The 20,769-nt window shown below is 39.9% G+C and overlaps 1 protein-coding gene across 1 annotated transcript; it reads left to right on the forward strand.

The window, feature by feature from the left end:
- The first annotated feature begins 6,022 nt into the window (after positions 1 to 6,022).
- Positions 6,023 to 16,318, forward strand: LOC107689260 (neuropeptide Y receptor type 6-like). Its single transcript, XM_016487200.1, has 2 exons — positions 6,023 to 6,383; positions 14,276 to 16,318. Exon 2 carries the CDS (start codon positions 14,392 to 14,394, stop codon positions 15,526 to 15,528), a length of 1,137 nt encoding a protein of 378 aa, XP_016342686.1. The 5' UTR covers positions 6,023 to 6,383; positions 14,276 to 14,391; the 3' UTR covers positions 15,529 to 16,318.
- The last annotated feature ends 4,451 nt before the right edge of the window (positions 16,319 to 20,769 follow it).

A 20,769-nucleotide genomic window follows, 5' to 3' on the forward strand; every position in this document is an offset into this window, starting at 1 on the left:
AAATTATATATATATATATATATATATATATCTGTAGAAATATCACCATTAAATCCTGTCAGCTATTGTCAACCCTATAGTTATAGTTGCTCAACTATGTCCCAACATACAGAAAGTACTCCTTTAACTTAAGATGGCACAATGCAATTTATTATTAACACAGTTTATACATTTATAGAAAGTTTACAATCATACAAAAATGTACTTAAATAACATAAAGCTGTATATTATTAACACCCAACTGTGTTGTCATTCTGTTTCATTGTTCTCCATTCAGGATTTCCTCACCCAAACATACTCTACAAACCAAATGTATGTAAACACTGAGGTGAATGTTGAGGAAGAGTGAGAGAGCCCTTCGGGGATTCTTATGTAAATGTCAGAGACACTCTATAGTTATCATCAGGTCACAATACCAGACTAGATGACGTAAAGGGATACTCCAGAGAAATGCCATCCCACATTATGGCTCCACATACCTAACTACTGACCATTTGAAATCATTTCATGTGGTATTGCTTCCAGAGCTCATGCAAAGAGAAGGAGTGGGTTATTTTGTTTTAGTGTTTGGCCGAGCTATTTTCTTGACCATGCGCTCAAGAAAAGCACAAGAAGCTTACAGATCAGTTCTCTGACCAAAATGTGTTTTCAGTGGAAGGCCCTTGAGAGAGCCGCAAATGTCACATTTATGCATTTTTTAAAAGGCTTTTCTTACATGTTCTGTTTTCTCTTGTGTTTTATTTTTACACGTGCAGCAAAAAACGGTTCCAAAGGTCTTTTTGGCTGGTGTTGTGAATGCAGATGCTCTGGTTTTATCTTTTAGGGATGATTGCTAAAATGTCAAAACAAGCGCTGGATGACATCAGAAGCTCAGTGAGCTCATTTCAGTGCCACTGAGATTTCCCTGGGATTTCCCCAAGAACTAATTATGACTTTTAAGCTTTTCACCACTTAAGACTCAGAATTAGGATGCTTTCAGTTTCTCAAGTGCCAAATGAACGCACTGAGCTTGAAGTGGCATCCTTTCACTTGATTACATAACTTTCTGATTGAATAATAAATGAGCTGACCAACATATTTTGTCTTCATTATTCTTCCTGTTAATTGTATAGAACCGGGGCTAGTTGTCACTTAGAGACCCAGAAAACAAGGTATATTTTCAGAGTGTTCTGGCAAGGTTCACTCAAAGTTATGAACAAACATGCTTTTAAACACCTACAGTCGTGGCCAAAAGTATTGGCAGTGACACAAATTTTGTGTTTTGCTAAATTTGCTGCTTAAGCTGTTGTGGTGTTCATTCACATTGTTTCTAGATTATGTCACTGCCAATACTTTTGGCCACGACTGTAAACTGATGTCCTCCAAACTAATACTCCAATATAATTAAATTAGATGTTAAATAAAAAAGTGAACACAATAATTGCGAATTTAGAACCCCTTACAGCTGAGTGAATTAACTTCTCTGTTGTAAATATACTGTCATAATTACAGTAAATAGCTGTACACGTGCATTTGTTGCTGCCGTAAAGCAAATCACCCTTTTCGCGCAATTTCGTACCCGCTAACAAACTTAACGACTCCCAGAATCGACGTTTACAATCAGAATGATTTTGAAACTGATATTCCGAGGTAAAAAAAAAAACGTACATAAAGTTGGCAAGAGCCAACTATAAAATTAACATTTGAATGAAATTAAAAAGGTTTAAAATGTTGTAATACAATTTATTCTGTTAACCAAAAGAATGACTTTTTGTGTTACATTTACATTTTTGCTCTTTTTATTAATTATTTTGTGCTTTATAACATTTTACTGTTTGACAATCCAGCTAATTGTGACAACATGCCCCATAAGGACATTTTTCCATGGAAATGATGAATGAAATAGGCCTTTCTTTGTAGCCAAGACTTTTGTCTATACAGAAAATAAACCTACTGAGACATATTCGCTAGATTAAATCTCTCCTTTCAAAGAGGAAAAGAAAACAACACCTTGAACATCCTTTGCTCCAAACAGTGGCGTGCTTTTCTTGTGCAGACTGCTCAAGTTCTGCACTTCAAAGTGTCTTTTGCTCCTGAAGTACCCTGAAAGTGGTGGCAAGAACCTCATTTGCATTTCAACAGCATGGGTTTAGTTAAAGCCCAAAAAACAAGTAAAACATTCCACCCCCCTGCAAGGTTTCTTGTATAAGACACTTTTTACATCACGAATATGCCAAAAATAGCATAGACCTGTGCAGAAAATCATAGGTAAGAACCAGCGAAGTGAGTTTAATATTTTCCATCTCAGTTCACACGTCAAGGTCTAGCCATCATCACCGACTGCACCGAAGTGACTCAAACTCCCACCACACATCTAATCAAACATTCTGTTAGGCAGCAGACAGCCTGCTCGTTGTGATTTCTTTTCCTATTCTTCCTGAGATGAAAGAGCGTTATTTGTAATGACAGTTTCTTCTCTGGCCTGCCTTCGTTGTCTTGCATGCTCTGCTCCTTTTATTATCTTCTGTCTGCAATCCTTTTCCCAGGGCCAGAAAACTCATTATACACCCAAATTGATGTGATTACCAGTTCTCAACAATACACCAGTGGAGATTTCTTAGATTTCATTTGTTTTTAAATCATACTGTCATGTTCAAATGGAGCCTGTGGAATTAATTTTGACCCTTAATTGCATCAAGGAGCAAAACGTCAGAAAAAGCAATAATCTAGTCTACATAGTCCATGTGTTTGACTATCTAACCTTTGACGAATGTCTACTTTAGTAAAGTTCAGTTGCTGGCGACATAGTGAGTGAAGGTTATAGCTTGTGTGAATGGTTATGAAATTCTCACTGAACATTCAGTGAACTAAAAATACTTTTCTTCTCCTCAACCTCCTTTCTCGAAAATGTCTTTACTATGGAAAATGCAGGTCTCATGGTTGAATAATTGGGATTTGAGTTTAATCATAATTGTAAAACAACCTTAAAGGATAATTTTTGATAAACTTCTGGAAACTCATGCAATTTTCCCTTTTATAATAATTTTATAAATGTACATGTACATTTTAAGACTTTATATTAATTGAGAGACCGCTACAATATTTGTAGTTAAAAAAGTCACAGTAAGTTTGACGGCCGCCCCACTGTCAAGCCTGCCAGCCGATTCACTCCCAAGCCCTATGATAACAGAAGTTATCTCCTTAACCTCAGCCCAAAAAAGGAGAATGAGGAGGAAAAGACTGTTGGCTCTAGCCCCAGATCAGAGTCGTGAGATGGCTCTAACCCCTGACCCAAGTCGAGAGAGCTCTCCAGAGTCCGCTCTAGAATGCTCTCCAGAGCTCAACAGGGAGCCCACTCACGTCACAGCGCTCAACAGGGAGCCCACTCACGTCACAGAGCTCAACAGGGAGCCCACTCAATTCACAGAGCTCAACAAGGCGTCCAACCCTCCTTCGTCTCCGGAGTCTCCTTCGCCTCCGCTGGTCCCGTCCAGCCCTCCTTCGTCTCCTTCATCTCCGCTGGTCCCGTCGAGGGCTCCTGTTCCCACGTACAGCCCAGAGAGGGCTGTTGTTCCCATGTCTGGCCCAGGGAGGGCCTCAGATCCCGAGTCTAGCCCAGAGAGGGCTCCTGTTCCCACATCCAGCCCAGAGAGGGCTGCGGTTCCCATGAATGGCCCAGGGAGGGCCACAGATCCCGCGTCTGGCTCAGGGAGGGCCACAGATTCCGAGTCTAGCCCAAGGAGGGCTCCTGTTTCCACGTCCAGCCCAGAGAGGGCTCCTGCCCTCATCAGCCCTCCTTCGTCTCCTGTTCCCACGTCAAGCCCTGGGAGGGCTCCTGTTCCCACGTACAGCCCAGAGAGGGCTGTTGTTCCCATGTCTGGCCCAGGGAGGGCCTCAGATCCCGAGTCTAGCCCAGAGAGGGCTCCTGTTCCCACATCCAGCCCAGAGAGGGCTGCGGTTCCCATGAATGGCCCAGGGAGGGCCACAGATCCCGCGTCTGGCTCAGGGAGGGCCACAGATTCCGAGTCTAGCCCAAGGAGGGCTCCTGTTTCCACGTCCAGCCCAGAGAGGGCTCCTGCCCTCATGTCAAACCCTGAGAAGGCTGCGGATTTCACGTCCAGCCCTGACAGGGCTTGTGTCCCCAAGTTCAGCCAGGAGAGGGCTTCTGTTCCCGAGAGCAGCCCGGAATGGACTTCTGAGCCCAGTCAGGGGACCCGGAGTCTCCCCCAAGAAATTTTTTTTGGGGGGGGCTATACATCTCTGGCTGTAGTGGCCGGGTCGAGTGCCGAGGCCACGGCCACGGAGGCCGTCCAGCCATGGCCCTGCCTGTTTCGCCTTGGTTTCCTGGACTGCCTGCTCCGCCATGGCCTCCTGAACTGCCTGCTCCGCCATGGGCCCCTGAGCTGATACCGCCCTGGAGGCCTCCCGTCCCGTACAAGCCTGCCCCTAGAGGTTTCCAGTACGCCTACCCTCCCACCCCCTTTGTGGATTGTAATTGGCGCGAGGACGCGCCTTCCGGGGGGGGATTAATGTCAGGGAGTTAATGTCAGGGAGTCTCAGTCCCCACTGTCACCTCAGTCACCACAGTCATCAGCCCCAGCGCACACCAGATCCCAATCACCAGAGCACTGATTGCCCGCACATGCCTCAGCTCGTTAAGCTCCCTTTATCACTGCACTCTCCCCACAGCCTCAGCGTCTGGTCTACAGTTTGCATTACCGAACTAAGCCTGACTCCTTACCTTGGTACTTACCTGTGTTTACTCACCCTTAGATGCTCCCGTTCTCCACCGCTCCTTCGCTCCTCCGGATCACCTGCAAGAGACAATCATCTGTTACCATCAGCTAAGAGACCTGAAACTTTACATTTGCATATTACTCGCCTTCTGATCGTTGCTTCTCATTGCCACAGCCCGTCTATCAATGAAACTGATGTATTGCATAATTGCCTCTGTTTCTGGCCTGTTTGATGACACCCAGACAATGAGAGGGAGAAAATAAATAAAGATAACAAAAAAATGCATTAAACTTGAGAAATTCTTGAATAAAATAAATGTTGTATAAAGTTAAAAAAAGATATATATCTGTAAATATTTTTCTGTCAAATCAAAGCCGATTGGGCAAAACCAACACGCCATTTTGTCCAAAAACGGAGGACACATAGGCTAGACCGTTTTGGTGCGTTAATCTCATAGACTGTATAAAAACATGGACGTAGTGTCCGTGACGTCACCCGTAGGGTTCTGAAGAGTTTTTTTGAAGCTCAAAAGTGGGCGGAGGCATCACCGCGCGTCACTCCCGGATAATCGAAGATGGGCAAAGAGGCGGGAGCTGGTTGTTGAAACCACGCCCACCTAGCTCGATGGTGGTGACAGCAGCGGCAATCCACCTGTCACTCAAGTGGCCACGCCCTTAATTATGCAGAACTTTAAGGCTTAATATAATTTAAACGGATGAGTTATAAAAAAATTCACCCCCCTCACAGTTGTCATGAAGGGCAAAATTAGCTATATAGACCAAAATCATTTTTTGAACCAGGCTGTAAACATATTTTTTTTTTCTGCTGTAAAGTTGGGCATTTTAACATGGGGAGTCTATGGGATTGACTCCCTTTTGCAGCCAGCCTCTAGCAGCCAGTTGATGAATTACAGTTTAAGTCACTTCCTTGTTGGCTTCACGAGAGAGAGCGGGAAGTTGCCGCTTGGTTAATCTTGAGAACGTCTTGGAGGAACGTTCTAAACTATTGCATAATGTCGCGTATTCGTGACAAATGCTTGTACAGTTTACTTGACAGGTTTTCAGCATCACTAAAATAAATAATTTGTAGAAAATGGTAGGCTGTAAGCGTTTTTCAAACACGTAAAACAGACGAAAAGTTTGGGGTTTTTTTTCGTTTTAAATTAATCCTTTTTATAATTCTATATAACATTATTATCATAACCATGTAAATTTCAACCCTAAATATCAATGTTGATAAATTTATCATCTAAATGACGAGGCACTTATTTTTAATAAATAATTGATACGAACACAGTTACATTATAGCAGTGACTTGTCAATTAGCCTTAATTAAAATCTTATTAATTAACCTTTCTTACAGCATGAAGCATCAAGCCCGTTTGCTGAGAACTCCAAACAACAACCAATCGAGTGATGAGCCAAAGGAGCCCGTGAAATCTGCGCGCGAGGGGGAGGATGACACCAATATTCACATCCACGCAAAGTTTCCCAGCGTTTCATCTCGACACTTTCTGCCCATCTGCACGCCTGAAGTCCCGTCCAGAGAAGCAGACAGCTGCTGCTGCTGGAACAGGGAGTTTCAGCATCCTCCTCCTCCGTCATTAGTCGAGTTCAGACTCTCACCGCACTGTCGGCATCAGCGCTGGAGAAAACACAGCTTTACTGGTAAGATCGCTTTATATATGGTGAAAATGGCGCTGTAGAGATTTAAAAACTGAACATCTGTGCAGATGTGTGACGTGAACACAGTTTAAACGCGTCTAAAGGAATTTCTAGGATTCCTCGCATTTCTGTGTTGAGTAGTTATGCAACTGATTTTGATAATCTGAATCTTGTCATGTGATATGAACTGTGTGGTTTGGAACTTTTAGATAAAAATAAGCTTTTCTGAGATATCCGTGGTGTAATTATGCTTCACTTATTATAAAGAAACTTCTACTTATTAGAAAAGTCATTTAGAATGTACAATCTAGTGAGCAGTTTGCTCAAGTCTCTGAGCATGAAGTCAGTTGGTGTTTATGTGAAATGTTGATATCTGTTGATGGAAATTATAACTGAAAGGAGGTCAGAGTGTTTTCACCTTTTCCACCAAGCTGGAATTTGAGACTTGATATGATCTAGCTGACAGCTGAACGAGACAAGGAAATAGTAATTCTGGGAAAGAATAATCAGAAAATGCACCCGAGATTTCCTCAAGTGGGATTTAAGATGTCTGGCATGTGCTTGTCAGTGTGCATTGAAATTCTGTAATCTCAGAAGATAATGTGTGCTTCTTGTCAAGGCTAGACACAAGGATTGTTCAGTTACGCAACTCGAGAGACACAAGATTAAGGATACATGTGAAGATGAGAGGTATGTTATTGCACTTTATATAGACTAAGAATGATTTCTGCCCTTGTGGAGTGTTTATTATGGCGTCTCCCTCCCCGTGGTTTGATCGACAGGTGTGAAAGGATCTCAAGGTAATGGTGATTACGGTTTCCTTTTCGCTTAAAATAGACCATTACTTGTTTCCAGAGACCGTATCTCGATTCAGACAGACCCTTCAGTCAAGACATAGTGGGGGGCAGTTGTCATCTAGCAATAAGTCATCTAAGATTAGTTTTCAGACATCACCACCCCTTGCATTATTTAGTATTAATTCAAGGGTTTGTACTTGACTATATGCATTGTTCTGTTGTATTCCTACGTTATATGAGCAATACGTAGCATTGAGCTGCATATCATAGAAGATTTCATGCACAAAATGGAAGAACGGCAATGCATTATTGTAATCTATTTAGAAATAAAAATCTGCTCAATAGCAACAGATGGTCATAAGGTTAATTTTATGTAGCTTAAAATGGAAGTCTGTGATTCTCAACCAAATGGTGGATTGATATACATAAAAATGGGTCGCACATCAGTGGAAAAAATTATGCTGAATGCAAAAAATTAGGCTAAATGCATCTAACCATATCATCGCTTAAATTGAGGTCGCAAAATAAATGGCTAAGTCAGCTTTTAAAAGGGAGAAGAAATGCCTTGAATATCTTTTGCTCTTGATGCAAAAGGCTCCAATTTATGTGTCATTTGGATGAAGTTAGTCAAACTGGGTTTGCATTATAAGAAATGGAACACAACTTCAAATGGTAAAAGAACATATGACAGACTATATTACATTTGACGTAAGAAGTGATTTGGGGTCTGTTCATACTTATTCAATCTTGTATTTTATGATATAATATGGTGTATGATAGTGTTTTGGGTCAGTTTGTACTTGATGCCAAATGTAAAACCTCAGAGACTCTATTACACGTGTAGTAAGAAGTGATTTTAGGTTGGGTTCATACTTGATGTTCAATGTAAAATCTGCATCTTGCAGCAAAACCTTTTGAGAACCGTTGCAATATACATTTATAAGGTGTATTTCTTTTCTATAGACCTTTCTGTAGCTCATTGATTGTCCATGTGCCTTTCATATTTTCCAGCAGAGGATGAGGAGGTTCAAGGTGAAAAGAAAAGTCTTTACGTGTGCCGTGTTGAGGGAGTTCTCAATGGACAGAGATCATACATATGTCTGTCTGATGTGAAGCCACATTAGCCTGTGAGGGGAGACTTCCCAACCTAAAAAGGCTGATGGAAACATCAAAGGTCACTGGATGGATGTAATACATTTTGATGGATTGTCAAACTTCATCAGTCGGATGGAGATGACGTGTCTAGAAAGCACAATTTTTTTATGACACTTGTGTTATGCTTAAGCCGTCCCCCCGGTGCATTTTGAACACCTGACTCCTACGGAGCGAGGTGACACCGTGAGATTCTTAAAGGACACCCTACGGCAGTTAGACAGAGGACGGGCTGAAGTTTGAGATGGTGGGTGGAATTTTTACTACAGCCCTGTGGCCCAAAATCTGACATTTTAACTATGCTCCGAAAGGCTTGTCACAGATTTTTAGTCTTTACGCTTCCCTTTGGTGAAAGACACAGCTAAAATGCATCTTAAAATGAAAAGATTCAGTCAAAAATGAATATCCAGTCATCATTTACTCGCTCTCATGTTATTTCAAACCTGTACACATAGGCTACATACCATTAAAAAGTGTTGGATGTTTTTGAAAGTATACTTGTGCTCACTAAGGTTGCATTTTATTTAAGCAAAATACAATAAAAACAGCAATATTGTGAAGTATTATTATTACAATTTAATACAACTGTTTTCTTTATTAATATATTTTAAAATGTAATTAATTCCTGTTATGCGAAGCTGAATTTTCAGTATCACGACTCCAGTCTTCAGTGGCACATGATTAAAATCATTTTAATGTGCTGACTGATTCACTAACAACATTCCTCATCAAAGTTGAAAACAATTGTGCTGCTCAATATTTTTGTGAAAACAGTGATATAATTATTTGATGAATATTAATTTTCAAATTTGCATTTTTTTTGTAACAAATGCATTTACTGTCAATTAAGAGCAATTTAATGCATCCTTTCTGAAAATAAAGTATTAATTTCTTTTAAAAATCACAAACTACCATTCGTATGTATATATACACACATGTTAAGGATATATTATGAAAGTGAATAGTGACTAGGTTTGAGGGTACGTAAATGACAGAATTTTCATTTGGGTGAACTGGAACTGATCCTTTAAGGAATTTTTACAAGTGAATATTTTAGCATAGCTTTATACTTTCCTGCTATTTTCATGTCCTCCAACATAACAGACTATGCTGGAGCCGTAGAGTAGCTGTTCTACAACCCTGATTTTCCGATAAATTGGCTTGTCTCTGTGTAGTTGGCCTGCCCAGATGGATTTGAACCACATCGCCTCGGGCCACTTTAAGGTATTTCAGCAGGGCTATTACCTTCAGTGTGCGTCCTATGTAGTGAATTGCCCTTCCACCATCCTATAGGGAGACTCATATTTATGGAAACTCAGCAGTGTTTCTCAGAACTGATGTAAATCCACTACAGCAGAGAGCCAGGCTGTTCCTCTTCAATCAGAGATGCTGAAGGCTTCTCTCTGGCCATGAACCCACATCCATAACACTGTCTTTCAGCTGCCATATGCAGCATGTCATTGTCCTTTTGCCGAAGGTCGAGAGAGAGCTTACTCCAAAGAAAGAGAGAGATCATTTTCAGCTGTCCAAGGTTGTTGAAATGTGTAATTGCCGTCTATGTAAAGCACATCATCAGCGGAAATGTGTTTGCATGGTTATCATCAGAATATCTCAGGGATACACTTCTTAATCAAAATGTGATTCAATCCCTGACAGCTACAGTAGATCTATTTTTTATGTAGATTAGAGTGGAAAATATTAGATTTTTTTATATCTACATGTCTCTAGATAGAAACAAGAGTTCTCCTTGAATGCAAATCTATGGGATTTCTTTATTCGCATTACCATCCATCAGACGAAAATTGAGCAAATTTCAGATAATTTAGGAAAGCATAGCATAGTGTTTATTTATTTTTTTGGCTGTTTGGCATGTTCAGATAAAAAGATCAATGTTTTATACGCTATTTTGAACCTACAAATGGTTACTTATACACTGGAAAAAAAAATTTGTTGAAAGAGTTTTCACTAAAAAATTGTTAGTAAATTTCACAAATAATTACAAAGAATCAGCAAGTAACACATTGAATTAAACATAAAAAGTGAGGACTGAAACAGTATTTTCTTGTAAAATATACTTCTGTAATCTTTGTTTTGTTTATAACTTAAAAAAAAAAAAAAAATAATAATAATACAGTGTAGTCATCACTCATGTCATTCCAAACCTCTCTGAGTGTTTTTCTTTTGTGAAACACAAAAGAAGATATTTTCAAAATCATTGGACACCCCTGACATTATATGAAAAAACACTCTTTGAAAAATAATTTTCATTCATTTTTGGTGCACTGTTCCTTTCAAATTAGATTGGAGAAGGTATTTATAAGGCTGACCAAAGTGTTTGATAGCGGTAGTTGTTGCCAGCTTACTAGCTGCCTGACAAGAAACTTGCAGCTGCAGTGAGAATGACAGGATCCAAATCATGAGGAACAAGCTAATGAACTACTAGAGCTTCTGTCAAAACAAAACAAAAAGGTTAATGGAGGAAGCAAGCAATTTGGCACAGTTCACTCTTTGTTTTCTGACCTAATCTATTGGAGCTGACCTTGTACACTTAGTCAGCAGCTCACAAATAATGATAAATGTCCCGTTGCGTATTTTGGCTTCCTGTGTGAAGAGTTTTACATAAGCTTTTCTTGTTAAAGGGACAGTTCACACAAAAAGAAACAATTTGGCATCATGTTTTACGCTTTTTCTTCTTGGAAAACAAAAGCTATGTTATATTAATATGTCTTCTTGTTTAGCAGCGATGGTCACCATTCACTTTCATTGTATGGAAAAGACCAGCGTGAACATTCTTCTACAAATTTCTTCCTTTGTGTTTGACAAGAGAAAGAAATTCCAGGGGGTTTGAAATGACATGAGGGTGAATAAATGTCAGCATCTTCATTTTTGGGTGAACTGTTCCCTTAAAATGTTCTTTTTGACCTCAACTTGATTTAAATGTCTGCTGGAAACTCATTTGCCTTCGTTTTTGTCTTTTTGGTTTATTCATTTCTTCAATTTCTTTTTATCTCAAATGACAATGAGCATCTGATTTGCACAAGTAGAGAATCCCTGTGAGCGGTTATGAAAGCATGTCGCTCAGACTTGTCTGTGTGATATGAAAATTAGATGATTCATTTAGTTCTGCCTTATATAATTTCACACACTCCCTTAAATTCTTGAGTCACTCTCTCCACACACACAAACCTCCGATGCCGCTGCCTCTGATATATGCCATTATATCTCAGCATGTCAGTGCTGTGGTAATACGATACTTTGTATCCTCTGAAGGACACATCTATCAGAGGTATCATATATCAGATGTATCATATTCTCATATCTGACCTCTATCTTAGAATGCTTTTCTGCATTAGTGACGACTTATGCACATTTTATTTTGGCATTTTTAATAAAATAGAAAAAATAGAATAATAAAGAATAAAAATGGAAAAATCATTCAAAGTTATAATGTCACATTTGCATACATTTTATTTCAATACATATGCATATTCAGTGTACCGTAGTGTTATGGTTTATTGATGTGAAACATTATTGGGAAGTGCTAATCCCGTAGACTTGAATTAAAGGAGAGATTCAAGCCATATTTAGGGTCCAAAATAGATGTTTGGGGGGGGTGGATTCCTTAGACTGACCACCTAGAAACACCCTAGCAACCACTCAGAACACGTTAATAACCACCTGGCAACTAGGCTTGGGTATCGTTTGGGTTTTTTACGATACCTGTGACAAATCAATACTTTTAAAATGGTAACGGTGCGTAAACGGTGCCTGAACCGATACTTTCAAAAACCATGGATTATCATATGTCAACTACTCTACTACTACTCTTTTGAGAAAAGCATTATTTTTCTTATTTTTACCCAAAATAGGATGGATTGGCCAATATTGATCACTATAAACACATGTAATGTCCGTTTCATTCATACTGGTAGCCTGAGGGCGCCCTAGCGCAGAAACTTCACATATGCATCAATAGAAAAGCAATAGAACTCGTGACACTCCAGGAAATCCCTAATATGGACAAAGGTATCTCTATCTGTAGCTCAATAAAAAGAAGATAGAAACATTTTGAATGATGAAACATAAAGACAGTAATCACTCTACTGCGACAATATATCGTTTATCTGTGTTCTTCAAGCCATCTCGAGTATTTTCATAATTAAGTATATTTATAATCCATTGCTAAATGACATAGCCTTTACTACATTATAGAATATATTTTCTGCCTCATTCTGTGATAAGAAGCCACATAAGATCAGAAAAGGAAGTTAATTGACTGATGTTGTGGAGTAAAAACATGTCATAATGTTCTCTTTTTTTTTTGGAAAACAGGTTTAGAAATGCTTCTCATTGCAATTCATTAAATGGGAAGTTTAACTTTAGGCATTTTAAGGCACGTTAAATCTAGCTAGCTAACAGTTGGCTACATGCTGCTATCAGAGCAAGTGTAATTGCTGCATTCGTACTCATCGGATGGTCTCATTTCCCGTGTTTTGCTTTAAGTTGAAATGTGAAAACAACATGGACACTATTGCTAATGTGTTGGATGTGTTGATTTTATCAGAGCTTTCTGACTTGCGTTAACATGAATTTTCTGAGACATGAATGCAGTATACTTTAACTAGCGATCAAGGGAGGTGATGATGCTTATGTCAGTTTGGCACATATTGTCACCAGGTTTCGTTACCCAACCCTACTGGCAACAACCCAAAACATCTAGCAATCTACTTGCATCTAGCACTAGGATTTCATTTGTAAAAATGCAAATTGAAGAGGTCCTCTTTAAAAGATTATGTGTGATAAATGATGCTCTTTAGAGCTGTGAAGGATTGAAACTGTGGAGTAGATAATCTCAGTAAGGCATTCCCTGAATCAGTTTCCCACTCCATGTGAGATGAACGACATAATAAGATGGTGTGAAACTCCTGACAGTTGGTTCGGAGGAGAGAGAGGATATCAGCAGTGGCTTAATTACAACACTTACTCAATCCAGAAACTCAGAGTCGGACCAAGGAATAAATTAGCCAAAGTGACTGCAGCGGGAGTAAAATATTTGATGCATTTGCCAATCTGTATGCATTACAGGAGTCAAGTGAAGTCAAGTTAGATGCAGTGCTTACTCAAGTATGTGGAGTAATAGAATAATAGAGAAGGAAATAGTTAGAAGTTTAAATTTCACTTAACAATTACGTTTTTTAATACTTTTTGAGCATGCATCCCTAATCCATGCAATCCAAACATATGAAACAAAAACAATACCATTCTTGGAAACACTATTGTAAAGTACCATTTATTAATACTAAACTCTTTAACCGAACTGAACATTATGACATGATCATTCAGTTCCAGTATTTTATTTAATACGATTTTTGATTCCCAAACCTTCAGACTGACTGAGGTTGACCAGGTAAACCTATCGAAATAAATTCTGTATAAAAATGTGCTAATATTTCGACAGTTTTTAAATCTGTAGTGCGTGATATGATTATTTTTATTGCTTTTATCACATAAAAGCCAAATTAGGGCAAAGAACAGAGAACTCTGAGATAAAAGGGATAAAGAGAGAATTCTACTGAGAGAGACCTCCATCTGTCAGCTTAACGGACAGGATGACCTGTCAACATCCCGAGGGAGTTCTTGCAAAGAGTATTAGTTGAGTCCACGCCATTATTAGAGCAGAATGTATCGTGTGTTTTGGTAAACATACACGTGAGCTAATTCAAGAAATGATGAGGTGAAACTACTTAAGAGAGATTTGCAGTGTTTTCTCCTTAAACAAGATGTTTGTGGTCAGATTTCAAGTCCACAAACATCCGTTGGATTAAGGGGGTTTAACCTTTCCCAGAGACTCACTTGGAGAGTTAAATCCTTCCCCATTAAACCCCTCCCAACATATTGTCCATTTTAATGCCAGCTAACAGTCTTTACGTGCTCCTTTTCCTCCAGGTCAACCAATTGGCCGACTGCAAATAAATGGAAGGACCTAAACAATGAGTCTACTTTCATCTGCTGTTTAACGGTTTTGTGAACGCCTAGCTTCTCCTCAAACAACTTTGGGACTTATGGAGGCCTCTGCGAACTCGGACAACATCAGCAACACCTCAGCTGGGTTGGGCCAAGGAACATGGGTTGAGTCCAACGTGTGCCCTCCCTCTGTGAGTGGCACGACCCTTCTGATCGTGGCCTACAGCACCGTTATTGCAGTGGGATTGGTGGGCAACACTTGTCTGGTCTTCATCATATCCAGACAGAAGGAGATGAGGAACGTCACCAACATCCTCATTGCCAACCTCTCCTGCTCCGACATCCTCATGTGCGTGGTGTGCCTCCCCGTGACGGTCATCTACACGCTCATGGACCGCTGGATCCTGGGCGAGACGCTGTGCAAGGTCACCCCGTTCGTGCAGTGCATGTCCGTCACGGTGTCCATCTTCTCGCTGGTCCTCATCGCGTTGGAGCGGCATCAACTCATCATCCACCCCACCGGCTGGACGCCCGCCGCAGGCCATTCGTACCTGGCCGTGGCGGTCACCTGGATGGTGGCCTGCTTTATTTCCCTACCCTTCCTGTCCTTTAACATCCTCACTAATGCCCCGTTCCATAACCTCAGCCTTCCATTCAACCCGTTCAGCGACCACTTGATTTGCATGGAGCTCTGGCCGTCCGAACGCAACCGTTTGGCTTACACCACCTCGCTTCTGCTATTCCAATACTGCCTCCCCCTGCTTCTCATTCTACTCTGCTACTTGCGCATATTCCTGCGTCTGCGCAGACGGAAGGACATGGTGGAGCAAGCCACCGAGGCCCGGCAGAGGAAGGCGCGGGGCGCTCAGCGCGTCAACGCCATGTTGGTTATAATCGTGGTCGCTTTTGCTCTCTGCTGGCTCCCGCTCAACGTCTTCAACACCATCTTTGACTGGTACCACCAGGTGCTTCCTTCTTGCCAGCACGACGTCATCTTCTCGGCCTGCCACCTCATGGCAATGGCGTCTACCTGTGTGAACCCGGTGGTGTACGGCTTCCTCAACACCAACTTCCAGAAGGAGCTGAAGGCGACACTCCAGCACTGCCATTGTGGCTGGGGGGTTCCAGAGACCTACGAGAGCTTCCCGCTTTCGACGGTGGCCACCGACGTCACCAAGGTGTCATCCATGCAGCAGGGCTCTCTATTGAGATCGGAACAGTGCGCTCACTGCTAAAGAGATGGCAGGAACGGAGGGAAGAATGAGGGGAGGGGTTGAGGATGAGCTGGCACTGTTTCCATGGAGACGTGGAACTGCTATGTGGGTTTCTGCATCAGTTCATACCCAAGAGATCTAAAAACAACCTCAGCCCACTGTTGCTGTGTTTTCTGGGGTCCAGGTGTGGAACGCGGTGTGATGTTTTGTTAACAACAGCTAGGGTAGTCAGGGCGTCATTCCTGTCTCCGAGTACGGGATAAATATTCCATTAAGAATGTGATTATTCCTCTGATGACACTTTCAAGCTTTTGTGTTAGGGAGGAAGGACTGATTTATGAGGCTGGATTGTTTTAGCACTCATTGCGCAACTGACGTTTCACATCAAACAGCAAGTTGTTGTTATAATGAAAGTACTTGTCATGTACAATTCTTTCAATTATTTATTCACTGTAGCAGGGAGTCGGTGCCCTCACCAAAGTGTTTCTTCTGTCCGGTTTTGTTGTTGCTGGTGTTGTTATTTAATGAATTGCTAACTATTACTATTTATTGTGTTGCTTTGGTGAGACCGCCTGCGCTGCATTTTAACTTTGAAATCGTGCTCTGTAATATTGGGAAGCATATTAAACATTTGAGCATTTGGTGTTAGCTTAACAACACACCCATCTTCTGCTACAATAGATACATGACTGTGCCCATGCCATTTTGGTATTACATATTTTCTTGATGATTGAAGTCAAAGCAAAGTTCAGTTTATAACAAAAGTGTTTGGTGTTGACGTTCTTGTTGCCTTATAAATGGTAGTTCTGAAAGCGCAAATAAATTTGGAAACATGACATCCATTTAATGTCTCTTATTGTTTCTCTTCACTCTCTGTGTTCGGTGTTCAGTTAGTAATTATGTTGCATATTTTTCCGCTCATTACTGAAGATCATTTGCATATACAGCAGGTGTGTTTGTGTTACCAATGCATGAGCCTCTAAATGCATGTTTACAGAAAGAGATCTTTTATTTAGGTAATGTTCCACCCCAGGCATCACCCTTTTGATGCCCATCAAGGTAGTCAGTTTAGTCAAGTTTGACTCTTTGGAAAGCACATTGCCATTTGAGAGGCAATTTGCCTGACTTGTAGATTTAAAATGCCAACAACTTAAATGCTCTTACATCACAGATACAAGAGTGAAAATGTTTTGCTGCCTTCCTGGGGTGTTGAAAATATAGGGAATATTAAAATTGTGATGTTCATTTTACAGTGACTTTGCATTCAAGGTATTTGTTTTATCAGCTCATGCATTCTTTAAGAACTGAACCCATGACTTCAGCATTGCTGGCGCCAAAACTCTGTTTAATCTACAAGTATGTTTGTCTATAAAGGTCATAGCAATTATTAAAAGTCAGGGGAAGGTGATTAAAATTAAATCTAAATTTTGGATACATTGGGTGTTATATATTTACTGTCTAATAACTGTAATGTATAAGAGAGTCTCACAAAGTTAAGAAAAAATTTGTCTTCCTCAGGGAGAAACTTTTTTTTTCCTTTGATTTTTGGGTGAAATGTGACCTTAACATGTTCTTGAAAGGTTTTGTGTGACTTGACACACAAAATCTTTTTTTTTTTTTAAAGCCTTATAATCATAGACAACTGGAAAAAACATATAAGGTCATGGAAGTTCATTGGTCAAAAGGACATCTTGCATTTTGTCACAGAGAGCGGTTTCATTATGCCAGATCATGCCGCTCTTCAGCGTGCTGTCTGTGACATGACATCCCAGGTGCTAAAATCACATCCATTCTTCCGTGAACGGAGTCCAGGTCAAGGAGTTCTGTTCGGAGGTCAAATCTCAGGTCGCTTGATTTGTTGTCTCACGTGTCCCATTTCTTTTCACTGCTGCCGCGGTTTTCTTATCAGAGGTGATGAAACGTGTGGCACACAGATAAAAGCTTTTTACCTAACCTTGTTTTCTCATTCTTGATAAGATGCACTTATTGTAAATTGCCATTGATTTCCAGCACGTCACCAACAATATCTGAAAGTGAAGTGTTTCAAGACAATCCTCCATCAGTTGGGTACATTTATGTGTAGGTCAAAGCCTCAGGGGACGCACCAGCAAGAGAGCTTTGAGATTATAGAAACGGATAATCATCGTTTGTCCAGAGGGATTGCCATCTCCTCTGTTTTATAATTCTCACCGCAGTTTATTAGCACGCTGTGGGTTATCTGTGCTGCTCTAATCGAAAATGAGTCCCTCTTGCGTTATATTTATTCAAACGTCATCTAAAGAGGCCCGGCGGCTTTGATGTCTACAGCTTGATATGACAGAATATCCCCTATAGTCTTTCTGCAATCAGATTTACTTGCAAATGCAGCACATTTTGAGTCTTTGATGTTTAAGGGCGTTACTTCAGCACATTTTCATCTGGTTTATTGATGAAATATTAAATATACAGTTTTTTAATCATGTTTTCACAGTTAAGTAAACAGAGGTTAAATCATCCATTTAGACTCTTAACAAACATCATCCTCCAGGAAGTGATGTTATTTCGGAGGGCAAACCAGTGTTTGAGAATCGGTAAGTATTAGCAATGGATTTGACGAATTCTGTGATGTTTCCTGGTATTTGTTGTTTTGTTTCATGTTTTATTCTGTTTGATATTACAAAAATCAATGTGCTATCAATTTTAAAAGATAATACAATCCCTATGCAAGCTAGCTTCCAATCCTTGAACAATGGTTAACTGGCTAATGCTAGCTTTGTATTTCCATACTGCTATTCTTGTTCTTTTGTAAATTACCAAGTCATAATTCATAAAGTTTATGTCTAACTTTGACCAATGTTCTGAAACATTGATATGCTCTTTTATGGAAATACTTACAGTTACAAATGACAAAAGGTATCGCAGAACAAAAATGACCCAATTATAATAAGCCATTGGTTAGATAACGCTTTTTTTTTGTCTGGTTTTGCTGTGTTTATCTATTTCCATATAGGCATTCTGTAGGCCTACTACAATTTTAAAAGTGAATGTAAAGTAACATATAGGCTATGTCTATCATTCTAGTTGTTTTTTACTTAAGATGTAAATCTGAAGTCGCAGCCTCATTATATATTTCACAGAAATTGCCTTTTCTCTTATTTATTTTTATTTTTTTTATAGCAGCTGGATATTGGAACACTATTTTATGCTCATTACTTCACAATATGACTCAAAGTACATTTCTTTTCATCTGGAGCATCAAGACAGACCACTAAAAACATAAAAAATAGCCTATATATAAAATGGGTTCTGCTTCAAGGCCGTGACATGAATTTGTTTGTGCGTAGTATTACGTCGGATGTTTTAAGTGACAGATGAATTGTGGGATTTTCTGCGTCACAAACATTGTTATGTTCCACTGTACGTTTGGCAGCTCCAACAAAGCCTGTCTGCCGTAGTTATATTTGCCAGAGATGTTTAAAAGTGGGCGACAACAATCCCAGAGGACTGTTTTTAGATGCCGTGTGAATTAAGTTGAGCGCTGCTCCAGTTTGGCTGTGAGCAGGGGTGTATTTTTAAACCCAAATGAAGTCATCTTGGGTGAGGCGATTGCTGTATTTTCTCCCAGACAGCCGTTTGCCATCTGCAAACTTTTGCATTATTCATAGATTTTTCCACCCTCGTTCTCGAAATAAAGAAATAAGAGATCAGACGCGGGCCAGATTATTCCTCAGCCTTGTCTTTGCTAGTCCTTCCAAGGGCCTGCCGGAGAGCACAGAGGATGTGATACCGCTCGCTGACAGCAGGTATTGAAGGGCTCTGCTAAACACGCCAGTGGGGAGCGGGAAAATCATGCCCATCACCTCACCCCCCATGACTAGGCTACATAATTAACACTTCTATTTAAGATAAACGTCATTACTGGTTTCTTAAAGGTATAGTTCACCCAAAAATGAAAATGTACTCATTCAAGATGTAGATGAGTGTGTTTCTTCACCGAAACAGATTTGGAGATTGCATCACTTGCTCACCAATGGATCCTCTGCAGTGAATGGGTGCCGTCAGAAGGAGAATGAGAGTCCAAACAGCTGATAAAAACACCACAATACACAAGTAATTCACACAACCCCAGTCTATCAATTAACATCTTCTGAAGCAAAAAGTTGTTTGTTTGTACGAAACCAGTCTATAGTAATAACCAGTGTTGGGGGTAACGCATTACAAGTAACGCGAGTTATGTAATCAGATTACTTTTTTTCAAGTAACTAGTAAAGTAACGCATTAAATTTTTGATTTACAAGAAAATATCTGAGTTACTTTTTCAAAAAAGTAACGCCAGATACTTTGTTTTCCCATTTATTGACTGACAAGTCTCCTGTCCCGATATTGGGAGAAATCGGAAGTACAGAGGAGTTGTGTGCGCTGTGTGAACATGATGTTACTGAAGTTCTAGACTAAATGTGAATGTGCATTAATTCATCCCACTCACAAAAAACAGATTTAGTATTCATCAAAATGAATTAAAACGGAATATGACACAAACCTGCAATAATTAAATATGTTAAATAACACAAATGTATCTAATCCCATTTTATTAACCAATGGCTGTGCTGCTGACCTTTGATGATCCAGTTCAACCATACTAATAAGCAAAAATTACTTTAGATAAACTAACAATTGTGCTTCATTGTTTTTTTTTTATTGCTGAAGAGTGTTGAACCTTCTTCTGCTGTGTTCTACTGTACAGACGTGAATTTACTTTTCCTTCAGCCTGAGGTTTATTCAGAACACTTTTTGGTGTGAAAGGGCTTTTACATTTGCTATAAATACAACTTATTATATTAAAAACAATCAAGCCCTGCTTATATTTAAAACGTAACGCGAAAGTAACGCAAAAGTAATGTAACGCATTACTTTCCATAAAAAGTAACTAAGTACCGTAATTAGTTACTTTATTAGGGAGTAACGCAATATTGTAATCCATTACTTTTAAAAGTAACTTTCCCCAACACTGGTAATAACACTTCCTCCAATAGAAAAAGTCCATCCCCTTTTGTCCACTCACATCAAAATCCACCCACATATTTGTTTAGAACTGTTTTTGCTTGTAAACGGTGCTCGATCTGTGCATATTTCTCTCCTGATTCAGACAAGACAAATTTTTCACTGGACAAAGTAAAACTGTGGAAAAATATTGTAGCCAGAAACAACAATTTGAAATTAAAAACGCATTGATGGTTTTATTTCTTACAAACTCACAAATGTTTCTTTACAAGATGTTGGAGT

The sequence above is a fragment of the Sinocyclocheilus anshuiensis genome, unplaced genomic scaffold (assembly GCF_001515605.1).
Source record: "Sinocyclocheilus anshuiensis isolate Anshui unplaced genomic scaffold, SAMN03320099.WGS_v1.1 scaffold393, whole genome shotgun sequence".
NCBI lineage: Eukaryota > Metazoa > Chordata > Actinopteri > Cypriniformes > Cyprinidae > Sinocyclocheilus > Sinocyclocheilus anshuiensis.